The sequence below is a fragment of the Pelodiscus sinensis genome, chromosome 2, assembly GCF_049634645.1.
Source record: "Pelodiscus sinensis isolate JC-2024 chromosome 2, ASM4963464v1, whole genome shotgun sequence".
NCBI lineage: Eukaryota > Metazoa > Chordata > Testudines > Trionychidae > Pelodiscus > Pelodiscus sinensis.
In genome coordinates this window covers 143,954,996-143,969,564 of record NC_134712.1, presented here as the reverse complement: position 1 = coordinate 143,969,564, position 14,569 = coordinate 143,954,996, and the positions used below count along the sequence as shown (strand labels likewise).

Sequence of the window (14,569 nt, the reverse complement as noted above, 5' to 3'; positions counted from 1 at the left end):
ACTAAACAGTAGAAAATTATCTACGCGAACTACTTACCTTTCAAAATGGTCACGCTTCTCATCATGGTGTTCCCAAAAGGATCTGAATCCAGTCTCTACACCTCTGCAGTGTATCTTGGACTACCTGGTACACCTCAAGAATTCAGGCCTTACCTGCGCTTCCATTAGAGTTCATGTTGCCGCAATAGCAGCCTTTCATCAGCCGGTCGATGGATGTTCCGTATTTTCCCATCCGACAACTAAAAGGTTCTTGAAGGGAATGTCCAACTTGTATCCACATTATTCTCAACCGGCGGATCCTTGGGACCTCGAAATGGTCCTGAATTCCCTGATGGGCAAACCCTTCGAACCGCTAGCGACATGCACTTTATATGACCTGGCCATGAAGGTCATTTTCTTGTTGGCCATTACTTCCGTGAGGAGAGTGAGTGAGCTAGCTGCACTATCAGCCTCTCCTCCTTATACAATTTTTACACACCAAACGGTAATATTGCGAACGCAACCACGTTTTCGCCCCAAAGTGATCTCTCGTTTTCACATCGAGTCTATAATCCTTCCTATATTCCATCCCAAACCACATACTTCACCAGAACACGCACGCTTGCATACTTTGGACGTCAGATGGGCTCTCGCCTTCTATATTGAGAGAACCAGACCCTTTCGAGTGGCGGACTCATTACTCATATCAATGGCGGTCCGCTCAACGCATCTCCTCCACTATTGTACAATGCATAAGAACCTGTTATAAACTGCATAAGAAACCACTGCCTTCGACCCTGAGGGCCCACTCGACTCGGGCAGTCGCTACGTCCACTGCATTCCTCAAGGGAGTTCCCCTGATAGATATCTGCAGAGCTGCTACGTGGTCTTCCAACCTAACCTTCGCTACACATTACGCCATCCCTAATCTATTAATACCTGATTCGGCGGTGGCGGCAGCAGTGTTCTCCTCAGCTACGGCATGCTAGCTCCGAACCCTCCTCCATTTGCGAGCTACTGCTGTACATTCACCTACAGTGGAGCACCCACGGGACACTGCTCAAAGAAGAAAAAGAAGTTACGCACCTTATGCAGTAACGATTGTTCTTCGAGATGCGTGTCCCGTGGGTGCTTCACGACCCGCTCTCCTCCCCTCTTCGGAATTTTCTCTACTTTGTGTCTTCCAGAGCAAGAGGCAGGAGGAACTGGTGGGAGCCGGACCACCAACGCTCAAACGGCGCGAAAAGCCACGAGCCGTACTTCGCGCATGCGTGGTCCGGCAGACTACAGCTAGAAAAGATCTCCGATCTGCGGCGCCGGGACAGGCCCGACACCTACAGTGGAGCACCCACGGGACACGCATCTCGAAGAACAATCGTTACTGCACAAGGTGCGTAACTTCTTTTTTTAAATTTTCAGTCATGGGGAAATTATGGGATTTGAGAGTCAGACAATAGTCATTTAACAGTAGACCTTGAAATTCAAAAAGTTAAAACATATCAATTAAAAATAAATAGTAGAATTAAATACCCTTGAGGTCATAAGCTTATATTTCTTTCTTTGCCTGTCTGTACATTTCAGTCATTATTGATGGAAATATTTTTATCAGTGTGTGTATGGTAAAAAAAAAAAAAGTTATCCTTTCAAGCCTACTTGTATGATTATAAATATAATCTCAAAAACATAACATAAATGTGAAAGATCTTTGTTCTTATCAAAATGCTATTGAAAAATGAGCAGTCTCATTTCCTCTGTTATATGGTAGATACTGAGACCACATATGCAGTTATTCTGGAGTCTGTGTTAGCTGGCCATGAAAATTGGGTATATGCAGTTCACTGGCAGCCTTCATTTTTGAAAGGTAGGAAGAAAGTACATGAAGTACCTAGTTCACCAGGTAATGTATAAACATGGTACTATAATACGTTATATACTTTTTTTGTGGGCAAGAGTTTCCACAGAGAAGTTATTGGTATATTTTCTGTAATTTTACCATTAGAACATTTTTTCGTGTACCATGAAGACTTGCTGTATAGTGTTCCTCCTTTATTTGCTGTTGTACACTACATGAAGCTTTTGTCTTTTATATGAATTGCTTTGATAAAGACAATATTTTACATGTAGTACTGGCTTTGTTTGATTTGTGATTTTAAAGGTGAACATTTCTTTTTTAATATCCTCTCTAGAAGATCAATATTAACCCTTCAAAAGCTCTTTCTTGTTTTTCTTTGATACAGAAAAATGGTAGAGTAATAAAATATTGTCATTCTGAAATTTCTTTTTCAATCTCACATTCATTATTCAAACTCTTCAGAGAAATTTCTTGACTTTGTCTGTTTTTCGGATACAAATTCCTTTAAGCTATGCATCGAATATTCTAATTGGTTAAAAATAATTGAAAACAGTCTTTACTGCCTCTGCACTTCTCTCTCCCTACTTATAGTATTAATGATTAAAAAAAATAAAGGAACAAGCTATTTTTTCTCAATATGCGACACAACAATTACTGCTTTAATTTGTAGAACAGTGAATAGGATCAGAGATTTTTTTTGCCTTCTTTCGAGCAATAGTAATCTAATAACATATAAACAATAGAATAAACTATATTTACAAATAAAGAGTTTGGAATTGTGATTTATAACTTTGGAGATTCTAATATTATCTGTGTATAAAATAGCTTTTGTTTCCTCTAAGTCAAAACTTTGTAAATTCTAACATTAAAGAAACAGTATAAAATGGTTTATTCTTATACATTCATTTGGCAAAGCTCTAGTACAAATATTTTAACAATATTTTAACATACTCTTATCAGAGATTTGCATCCATTAAGAACTTGATCTTGTTAAGGCTAGTGTTTGTTCACTGTTTTCAGCAGAAGTTTTGCAATGCAGGAGTTGAATTTTCAGCATATTTAGATTTCAATATTGCCATATTCTGTTAAAGAGAATTCTAATTTGTAGTAGCAGAATAATTTCCTTTTTGTACTGTAGATGGCATAATACAACAACCAATGAGACTACTGTCTGCATCAATGGACAAAACTATGATTCTGTGGGCTCCAGATGAAGAATCTGGAGTATGGCTAGAACAGGTAAGGGTCAGTTTTTCTTAGTGTACCTGTGTAACCTAACATATATTGGGTTTGCCTCAAGTTTCATTGTAATTTGTGTTTTTTGTTTGTTTCTCTTAATTTATTATGACAACATTCAGATGAAATATATTGCTTTGAAAACGTTTCCTAAGTTGCATGTATGCTTGGTGGAATAATAATAGTATGCAAAATATAGAAAAGTTAATGTTCAAGGGCAACAGCTGAACAAAATATATTGTACCTGACAAAACTGAATTATAGCTGAAGTGCTAGCAATATTCTTGGTTAAGGATGTGTGGAGTGAGGGTCTGGGTGCTGCTGGCTCCATCACAGACTTGAGGTTCAGTGGGTGTGGGGGAGCTTGTCCAGGTACATAAGGGGTGGGTTTCATCAGGTTGGGGATTCAAGTTCTGGGAACTCAATGAGGGGTGTTATGATTGTGGGGGGGTAGGATTTGGTGAAGGGGGTCTGGATATGGAGGCATCAGGGTGCATAGGAGTTGGACAGATGCGAGCAGCTCCCTATAGGGTGACACCCCCCCAGCTGAGGAGAAATGGAGGCAGGAAAGGAAGGGGACACTGATCTGGCCCAGATGCTCTGAGTAGGGTAAGCATGCTCCTCCCTCATTCTCAGCCCTGCTGGGAGTGGTGGGCTTGGTGGGAGTATTCTGGGTGCAGGGTGGAGGATGAGGCTCTGTGAAGGGCAGTCTGGGGGTTGAGTCTGACCTGACATTAGTTGGGACATCCCCAGACTCTCCCTCCCCAGCAGTGATTTACTTCTCCACTGGTGGATGCCTGAAACCATATGCTTTCACACTGCTGAGGATGGGCATGTGAACACTCTTGCAACTTATCTTTGCTTCCCTGTGAAAGTCATTTTTCTGGGCGCAGAGCAAAGAAATCTGTGTATTCTACGTGTGCAGTGGTGCAGAATGCCCCCAGTGTAATTAATGCTCTTTTAATGGATTTTTGTATGCAAAATGTGAATTGTTCTGTGTGGCTAGTCTTGGGGTAGGATTACAACTGATGAAAGACTAGTTACTGAGCAGTAAATATTTCACTTTCAATTGTTTATTCAGGTCCGTGTAGGAGAAGTGGGTGGTAACACACTTGGATTTTTTGATTGTCAGTTTAGTCCAAATGGTTCAATGATTCTTGCTCATGCTTTTCATGGAGCACTACATCTTTGGAAACAGATTCCAGCTAATAAGGTAAAACCTTTTTATTGATACTGTTGAGTAGAAAAATCATGATAAATATATGTGCGTGGAGTGCCCCCATTTAATTTACTTTATATGACAGAGCCATTCTTTCTCTAAAGTTATAATTCTCCAGGGTTCTCAGTTCTGGAGAATAAGGTAGGTTTGGCTTCTCAGATTCTTAGCTTTTTGGTTTCTAAAGGCAATGATAGTAGCTTTGGGAATGAGCTAAACCATTAGTGTCTGGTCTCTGGTCCAACTACCTCCTCTGAACATTTACATTTGCCGATAGTGAAGAATTGCTGAGTAGCTCCCAGCCAGACTTGATCCTCTTCAGCCAGTCCTCTGGCACTTCACCTTGATCTCGCCTTGTTCTGTTTCAGATGTCTTGTTTGTTTGTGTCTTTGTTAGAATCAAGTACTTTGTTTGTAAAAAAGTATACAAAATATATCAGTTGTTCCTGTTTATGCGTTCTCTCTCATGCATATGTATAATATATGGGTTCTGTTTTTAATAGAAAGAATGGACTCCAGAAGTTGTAATTTCAGGACATTTTAATAGTGTAGAAGATATAAAATGGGATCCAGAAGGAGAATTTATCATCACTGTTGGTTCTGATCAAACTACTAGACTTTTTGCTCCATGGAAAAGAAAACACCAGACAGAGGTAATCCCTTTGGAAGTTTTTGCCAAGGGGTATTAAAACTCAGGATGGATAAAGCAGGAGCCGGTGCCTGTGAGCAGCTGACTTTAACAGGCTCCCCATGAGCACTGGATCTGCCTGGCCTCCTCTCCCTCCCCAGCTGCTGCATCTGATACAGAGGCAGCAGTGCGGAAGGTGAGGGGGGAAGGCTGGAGTGGATACATGTGGGGAGGCAGCTTTCAAACAGGTTTCCTGCACGTGCTGGCTCTGCAGACCTGCCTGTCTCCCTCCCTCCCCCGCCCTTCCCACCTCTTACAGAGGCAGTCAGGGAGGGCAGGCAAGAGCTGGTGCTGGAGGGAGCTTGCTTAAAAGCTGGTTTCCCCCAGCACCAGCTCTGCAGTGTGGTCTGCCCTCCCCTCCCCTCCCCATAGGGGAGGCTGCCGCAAAGCAGTCTCTGTCAGTGGTGGTCTGGGCTTGCTGCAGACAGAGGGTGTTCCACAGCAGTAGCCCCTGTCTGCTGTGTGTCTGAGCTCCCCACAGACAAAGGCTGCTCTGGCATCGCATGGATCAACCTCTGTCCGTGAGGAACTTGGACCTCCTGTGTATTGAGCAGCGTGGAGCGGCAGGCAGCTGATTTGTGCAGGGACCTGGTTTTTAGCGGGCTCCCCTGGTGGACCAACTCCTGCCTGCCACCTGGTGCTGCTACATCTGATATGGAGGCAGCAGTGCGGGGTGGCAGGGGCTCCCTGGAATCCGGACCAGGAGCACACTGGCTGTCAGCCCCAACCCCAGCGATTATCAGATATCCTTGTAACCGCTAAGATTTCATACAGTTACATGAATATTCATTTACACAATATCTAACATCCCTACTATTTATACTTTGCATAGTGAATGAATGATACCTCAATAAGTTAATGCAATTATTACATTGTACTGTATTTTTAATATTGAAATTCTGAAATGTCTTAAATAGTTTTCAGTTTACGATATATAAATTAGAAATGTATATGGTACGTAATGTTTACTGTTGAGGACAGTGACATCTATTGGTGAAATAAAAGTTGAGCAAAATACAAAAAAAATAACAGGTATTTCTCAGATATCCACAGAAAAATTGGCAACCAAATGTCTCTTAATCACAGCTGTTAGTTGCTTTTTAACTCTTTAATCCTCCATTTCAGTAAAATCTTTGGTCACCTTTTCAGGAGTCTCCATTTATTGTTTATATCTTTTGATTTGTAATGCAAAACAAAATGAATCATTAATCATCCAAACCTGCACTCTAATTTTGAAATAAATCATTAAGCAAATCATTGCAAAATCACAGACAGGCCTGGCCTTTGGGCAAGGCGGTTGCCTAGGTCCCATGCTTCCTGGCACCCGCCTGGCCACTCGCTCAGTGCCTTGGCTGAGAGCCACTTGTCTACACAGCACAGCCAACTGCCTTGGGCTCCGCAAACTCTTTGTCTGAGCCTGACTACAGAATAGTGTTGAGGAAAACAAGTGAACAGATAGCTTAATAAACAATGGAAAAGAACTTAAATATAACTGTTTATATCATATCCTCTTTTTATGAGTTCACAAAATTATTTTTGAAAGAGATTTTGAGGTTTTGCAAGATCTTTCAAACTTCCCAGTTGTTTGCAATGGTGAATTCTTAGGCTGCATGTAACTTGTGTAGATTTTCCTCATCTTCTTCTAAGCTCTTCAGCATAGGTACTGTCTTTATATATTTTTGTATAGTGATACTCTCTTAATCGGGATTCTCTGGTCCAGATACATCCATGGTCCGGCGTGGATGTTGCAGGACCAGAGAGTACTGGTGGAGGGCCAGCAGTAAGGATTCCTGCGAGGCTGGTGGGCTGGGACTCCTGGTGTCTGGTGCACACGTGGCTGCCCAAAGAGTCACAGCATGTGACGTGCTGGGCTGCTCATGGAGCCCTGGTGTGGTGTGCTTGGCTGCCTGGAGCCTCAGTGCTGGGCTGCCCGCTGGAGCCAGGACAGCGATGGCTGCCCAGTGGGTCAGCAGGGCCAGCAGGAGGTGGGTAGCTGGCTGGGAGGCCAGCGGATGTGCCATGGGGGTCAGTGGCAGGGGTCCAAAAATGACATCCCCTGGTCCGGCAAAATCTCCCATTCGGGACCAGTCAGGTCGTGAGGGTGTTGGACCACGGAGGTCCAACCTGTACAGTAAGACTCTGGCCCATTTGCCACGGGGCTCCGGCCTCACTCCATGCTCCCAGGTGGCTGCCACAGGTCTCCAGGCCCAGCCGCACGCTGTAAGGGGCTTCAGTGGGACTTCACCCAAGCGCCATGCTGCCTCGGGGCTGCAACAGGGTGCCAGCTCCAGCCCCTGACATGGGCTGCTGGAGACTCTGGCCCCATGATGCTGTGGGCTGCCACATTCAAGGGAGGCAAATGTTTAAGCTGAAATTTTCTCCAGTAAAAATGTACATTCTTCTTCAAGGAGTGTCCCTGTGGGTACTTCACCTTAGGGCTACGTCTACATTGCACATTCTTGCGCAATAAGATATGCAAATGAGGCACGGTGATGAATATCGCCGTGTTGCATTTGCATACCTAATGAGCCTCCATTTTTGTGCAGGGGCTTTTGTGCAAGAGTCATTCTGCTGCTTATTTTCAGGCAGAATGGCTCCTTGCGCAAGAGGGGGGGTTTTGCGCAAGAAGGAGCAGTATAGACTGCTCCTTCTAGCACAAAAGCCCCCTGCAAAAAATGGTGCCTCATTTGCAAATCTCCTTGTGCAAGAGTGTGCAATGTAGACGTAGCCTTGGTGTCGTAGCGCTGCTGCGCTTCTAATTGGACATTTTAGGTAGCAATGCCCATGGTTGACTGTACACGCAAGGCTACTGACACACAACTTTGAAACAGCTGTTCTGCATGTGCAGCCAACCATCCCCTCAGTTCCTTCTCTACCGCCATTGGCTTTGGTCAGAGCCCAGCAATTGCCCACAAGCATTTGTTAGTGTTAGTTATTAGTAGCAGTTTTTCTTGTTTATTATTTGGTTTTAACAGTTCACAGTTGTAATTTTAAAAAAAGAAAAAGGAAAAAAATGATTTTCTTAGGGCAACTAGAGTAGTTACTGCTAGTTTAGCTTCATGGTTCCTGTCTTCCAGCAACTGTTTTTTTCCTGGAACATATCTGGTTTGCCTGGTTTTAAGAGGTGTATAACCAGCAGGTTGTCCATTCCTATTTTGTATGGACATTCTCAATGTGTCCACCACTTGGGTGAGGAGCACTCTGCTGACCAGTGCCCCTGTTGCAAGAAGTTAACTTCAAGGACCAGGAAAGCCAGGAAGCTCCAATTGAAAATGATGCTTCTTGAGAAAATGGCCCAACCTGCTTTGGGCTCAGAGCACATTAAACTGCGTAGGCAAACATCTCCTGATGCAGCTTCTGAGAGAGTGACTCCCACGAGATCGAGGCCTAAAGACTCTGACAGGGCTCAGGTGCCCAATAAAATATCCCATTCCTCCTCAGGGGCTAACTCTCCCACAAGAAAACTCTCTACACAAGAAGGCTGCCCTGACACCGGCTGCGCCGAAGGTGCTGGAAAAACAAGCCGCTGGTGATTCCGGCACTGACAGGGGCTGAGACTCTAAGGAGAAGGTTTGATCCTCCTTCAAGACACCTCTACATCGGCACCAGCAAGGATACAGTCGGTATTGACCACGGTCACCACCCATGGCACCATCGGCACCGCCAAAGCAGTCGGCACCAGTGGCGCATAGGAGACAAATGGCACTGCTCCATGCTAAGCATCCAGCACCAGCAAGTCAACTTACACTGCCACAAATTGTGATGGAGCAGACATCATACACCCTACACAATCCCTTATGACAGGGATTGGAAAACACTGGACTTGTTTGGCAGGAAATCCTACTTTTCAGCCCGCCTGCAACTCAGAATTTCCAATTTCATGGCACTTCTGGTAAAATACACCCACAACATTTTTGACTAGTTAACAAGTTTTATTGAATTCCTCCCAGACAAAAGAAAGCCATTTTAATCAAACATCAATGAGAGGACTTTAATCTCACGAACAGCTCTCTAGGCCACATTATATTCAGCTGACATAATGGCTAGATCCATCATGTCCACAGTAGTGAGGAGGAGGCAGGCATCATGGCTGCAGCTCTCTGGAGTCCCCAGAGAGGTACAGTCCTCAGTTGAGGCCTTGTTCTTTGAGGGCACTAAGCTCTTCACTGAGTCCACTGACGACTTGCTTCATACCTTCAGGGACTAACGAACCACGCTCAACACGATTATCATCCATTTTCCTATCACAAGAAGAAAGCAGGAAAGGTCATTTACGCAAAGATAGAGACCAACACCCTTTAACCAACAGCATAGGCAGTATAACAGCAAGCGCCAGCCGTGCTAGAATAGGCCTTTTGAAATGTTGGTCGAGGAGCTGTCAGCCCCATTTCCTCCAAGGCAGCAATCCAGCTTATCCATATCTGGCAACAGACTAGCCTCACTCTGTCCAGTATGGCACATCTTCACCACCACCAAATGGGTGCTGGAAATTATCCAAATGGATTACTGTATCCCATTTTCAGTTACCCCTCCCTCCTACCCCCTTGTCCTTTCCTCTTCAGGGACCCTTCTTACGAAGACATGCTCCTACACAAAGTGGGCTGTCTCCCACATGTACCCCCAGATCACAGGGGCAAGGGATTCTACTCCCATTATTTCCTCACAGCCAAAAAGATGGACAGATGGAGGCCTATTCTGGACCTCCACAAGCTCAATCAGTTTATTCAAACCCAACATTTCAAAATGGTAACGTTGGCCAGAGTCATTCCTGCTTTGGAGAAGGGGAGCCTGGCTCTCTACCCTCGACCTCCAGGATGCCTATTTTCATATCTCTGTATACCCAGCGCACAGGCACTTCCTACGATTCATCATCTGAGGCCTCCATTTCCAATACTGAGTGTGCCATTCAGACTCTCAACAGCCTCCTGGGTCTTTTTCAGGGTCCTGGCAGTGGTGGCAGCATACTTGCAAAAGATGGGGATTACCATCTTCTCATACCTAGACGACTGCCTACTGAAGGGCCTTACTGCATGCAACACAGAACAGGCACCAGAGCCCTATTTGACAGGTTAGGGCTCCAAATAAATCTACAGAAATGCATGTTCATTCCCACCCAGAGCTTAGAATTCATAGGGGGGGCATCTGGACTGCCTACCCCCAATAGTATCCCTACCAAAACAAGATTCACCATAATCGTGGACCTCATATTGTTAGCACAGGACATTCCACACATTATGGCATGTCACTGCTTTCTACTTCTGGGACACATGGCAGCAGCCATGCTTGTGGTATCATACGTGTGCCTCTGTATGATACCACTACAGGCCTGGTTGCACATGGTATACAGATCGCATGTCCACCATATCAACAAACAGCTTGCTATGCTCTCCAAAATAAAGACTGCTCTCTCTTGGTGGACCATTAACAACAATGTCTGCAAGGGAGTGCCCTTCCAACCCCCACAGCTGTCTGTAACAACCACCATGGATGCCTCCCTGATAGGCTAGGGAGCCCATCTAGAGCACTATGTCATTCAGACACAATGGTCACAGGGGGAGGCCAAGCAACACGTCATCCTGCTGGAACTCAGAGCAGTCTGCAACGCTTGCTCACACTTCCTCCCCTTAATTCAGAACAGGACAGTGCAAATACTCACGGACAACCTCACTACAGCGTTTTATATAAACTGGTGGGGGGAGGGCGATCCTATCCACTGTACTGGGAAGCAGTCTACCTATGGGAGTGGTGCATCCCACAAAACATCCACATAATCACGGCCTACCTGCTGGGCAAAGAAAAGGTGCCGGCAGGCAACTCAGCAGGCATTTTCTGCAGAATCACAAGTGGGGACTCAACCCTTCAGTGCTGGTTCCCCTATTCAAAAGGTGGGGATTCCCCACTTTGTGTTTGTTTGCAGGCTGTCAAACATCCAATGTCGCAATTATTTCTCCAGGCCCGGGATAGGCCACCACTCTCTAGGGGACATGTTCAGCATAAAATGGGAAACACTTCTGCTTTATGCATTCCCTCCGTTTCCATTCCTCCAACAGGTAATTCTCAAAATCAAATCGGATAAGGCCAGGGTCATTCTCATAGCCCCCAGTTGGCATAGACAAACATGGTATCTGTACCTACTACATATGAGCATAGCTCTTCTGTGGCGCTTCCTGCTGGTGTCATCCCTGCTCACGCAACAGAACAGGCAGACACATCATCCCAATCTATGGACGCTCCACCTCCAGGCGTGGCTTCTGATGGGCTGACTCGTCTTGAACCTGCATGTTGTGCATTTGTACAAGAGGTCATCATGAACTGCTGTAGACCCACTACAAAAAAGACAATTGATACTATATATGTTTTTGTTATTCTCTAAAGTGCCACAGGACTACTCGCTGTTCTTAATTAAAACAATCTTTAGGGAGGTTTTTTCCTCAAAATAGCATTTTATCAAAAAATCCAATTTAAACTGATTTTTAATTTTTTTTTTAAATCATTGATTTTTATCCCCTCTAGTTAATTGTTGGGAGAGTTGTTAAGATTGCTATTCTTCAGTTGAAGTATTTTAGTCATGGCATGGTGAGTTGATAGTGTTTTTTTTTTTTATTTTAAAGAATGTCAGCAGAAGATTAACTTAACTTTAATGCGATATTTAAGGAACCTTAGTTTGAAGATGATTGATTAATCTGTTACTGAATTTAAACACTGGTCATTTTACTATGGTTGCTTTTTACTTAGGTAACTTGGCATGAAATTGCAAGGCCTCAAGTCCATGGATATGACTTGCATTGTCTAGCAATGACCGGCCGATTTCAGTTTGTTTCTGGAGCTGATGAAAAAGTGCTTCGAGTGTTTACTGCCCCCAAAAATTTTGTGGAAAACTTCAGTAACATCAGTGGTATTTCAGTGGAGAAACTGTGTTCCAATGTAAGTATTTAAACAAACAAGTGGCTCTTTTGGGGGACGAGGGAAAGAATTATCACTACTGCATAACTTTTATTCATAAAATGTCAAAATAATAAAAAATCCTGAAACCACAGCTCTTAGATATTTTTCTTTGCATTCTGTGTAGTCAGGTGTGTGTGTACTTTACTTTATCTCTTGTTTTTATGAAATTGGCTAGATAGAAAGAAAGTTGCTTAGGGTTTTAAAGTATGTGGCTTTGTAGTAAAGATTAGCAAATGTAAGCTACTCTTAACAAACAATTCAAAACAAATCTTGTGATTAGTCCTTAAGAGTGTATTGGCATAATATAATTTTATAGAGGTAGTTACTGTTGTGAGGTAGTTGTTCTTTAATGGTATATTTTGAAACAATTCAGACTCCCATAAGATACTGCATTAGATACTCTATATAAATGTTATATACTTTCTCATCATTGTCTCTTTCCTTGCTGTCTCTTCAAACTGTCTTCAAACTGTCAAACTGAGGTTTTTATATTCCAGCTTTGCTTTTTATCCACAGAGAGAGACTTGACTACAGTATCTTTTTCCTAAAACAACTTCACTAGCTTTCTGTTCATTTTAAGATCCCTTTTTTCCCCCTCTTGCTATAACTTGCTTTGTTTTAATAGACTTTGTCTTTCTCAGGTTCAGTCTTTCTTGCTCTCTATTTGCACACCGAGCACTGGCTGCCTTGCCGTTCCCTAACATATTCTCTGCACTGCAGACTCGTGAACTCTCTCTGCTGTGGCTGAAGCAATCTGATAGTGTCTGAACATTTCAGAATGCCATATGTTAAATATCAGCAAAAAAAAAAATCTTCTCCCATGGTTACTCATATTATTTTTCATTATTTGTCTTTAACTCTGTAAATCATGTTAACAACAGAATACAAAATAACATACTGACCTGTATGATGTAGACAGATGCTCTGTTTGATTACACAGTTATCCCTTTGTACAGGCAATCCCCGGGTTACGTACAAGATAGGGATTGTAGGTTTGTTCTTAAGTTGAATCTGTATGTAAGTCGGAACTGGCGTCCAGATTCAGCGTAACTCGGGGACTGCCTGTACTTTGTGACCTACAGTACTCCAGAACTTGTTACAGGTCTTGTCTGCACAGGAAAGTTTCACCAGTTGTATTGTACATAGTTATCTTTCTATGTATAGTTTTATCAGAATAACACCCTGTTTGGGCACACTTATTCTGATATAAAACTGGCTTTTTTAAATTTAGCTTAAATATCAGCCTTGTGACTTGAGATACTGTTACCAAAATAAGTGTGTCCACATGAGGTTATTCCCAGAACAGTTGTATTGCTTTAAATTCATGCTTTATACTAAAATAACCCCCTTTAAACAAGACTTTAGGGACTGTCATTTGTATTCTGGGTTTCTGATGTCGCTTTATGATGTAATTAAATATTTTTAATCAGCTAAGGTATTGGTTTTAAATCTTAATCCAGTCCTGGAAATATTTTTGATTTGGTGAATGTACATAGAGTTGTAGCGTATTCATATATGAACGAGCAGGTACTGATCTCCTTCGTCTCTGCCTCCCACACTCTGCCTCCTCATCCGTGAAAAGTTCCCCAACCTGATTTCCTTTTCCTTTCTTTTGCTTTCTTCCAGGACTTCCCTTTATTTGACATATAGCTGCTGCAAACTGCCAGTCATCTAGCAGGATCTTCTCTCTTCCTATCCTGCCATGTGCCTAAAGCAAAGCTGCCCCTTAGGCACCAGAAGCCTACTTGAAAATCCCAGTCATGTACTCTTATCTCCTATCGCCCAGAAAAATCTTTCCTTCTACACAAATCTCAAAACTCCCAGTTTCCAGATCTTGTCTTCCTGGAAACGGCGTTGTTTAAGTTCAGTATTCACTTTATAAAAGCAATCCCAAGGATTGATTCTAGGGCCAGTTTTACTCAATATCTTCATTAATGACCTGAATGAGGGGATGGATTGCAACCTCAGCAAGTTTGTGGATGACACTAAGATAGAGGGAGAGGTAGATACGTTGAAGGGCAAGGTTAGGGTCTAGAATGACCTAGACAGATAAGAGGATTGGGCCAAAAGAAAATTGACGAGGTTGAACAAAGACAAGTACTTGGGACGGAAGAATCCCAAGCATTGTTACAGGCTGGGGACTGACTGGCTAGGTAGCAGTTCAGCAGAAAAGGACCTGAGGATTACAGTGGATGTAGAGCTGTATATGAGTCAACAGTGTGCCCTTGTAGCCAAGAAGGCCAGTAGCATATTAGGGTGCATTAGGAGGAGCATTGCCAGAAGATCTAGAGAAGTGATTATTCCCCTTTATTCTGCATTGGTGAAGCCACATCTAGAATACTGCATCCAGTTCTGGGCCCCCCACTTCAGAAAGGATTTGGACACATTGGAGAGGGTCCCTTGGAGGGCAACCAAAATGGTTAGGGGGCTGGAGCACTTGACCTACGAAGAGAGGCTGAGGGATTTGGGCTTATTTAGTCTGCAGAAGAGAAGAGTAAGGGGGGATTTGATAGCAGCCTTCAACTTCCTGAAGGGAGGTTCCAAATAGGATGAAGACAGGCTGTTCTCAGAAGTGACAGATGACAGAACAAGGAGCAATGGTCTCAAGTTATAGTGAGGGAGGTCTAAGTTGGATATTAGGAAAAATTATTTCA

At 43.4% G+C, this 14,569-nt stretch overlaps 1 protein-coding gene across 1 annotated transcript in view; it reads left to right on the top strand.

Annotated features, from left to right (window-relative positions):
- ELP2 (elongator acetyltransferase complex subunit 2) overlaps positions 1 to 14,569 on the top strand; it is an 81,267-nt gene that overhangs the window by 44,210 nt on the left and 22,488 nt on the right. Inside the window, exons 9-13 of the mRNA XM_075921530.1 lie at positions 1,745 to 1,840; positions 2,970 to 3,070; positions 4,149 to 4,280; positions 4,786 to 4,935; positions 11,706 to 11,894. Coding sequence (XP_075777645.1) covers positions 1,745 to 1,840; positions 2,970 to 3,070; positions 4,149 to 4,280; positions 4,786 to 4,935; positions 11,706 to 11,894 — 668 coding nt within the window. The remainder of the gene's footprint in view (positions 1 to 1,744; positions 1,841 to 2,969; positions 3,071 to 4,148; positions 4,281 to 4,785; positions 4,936 to 11,705; positions 11,895 to 14,569) is intronic.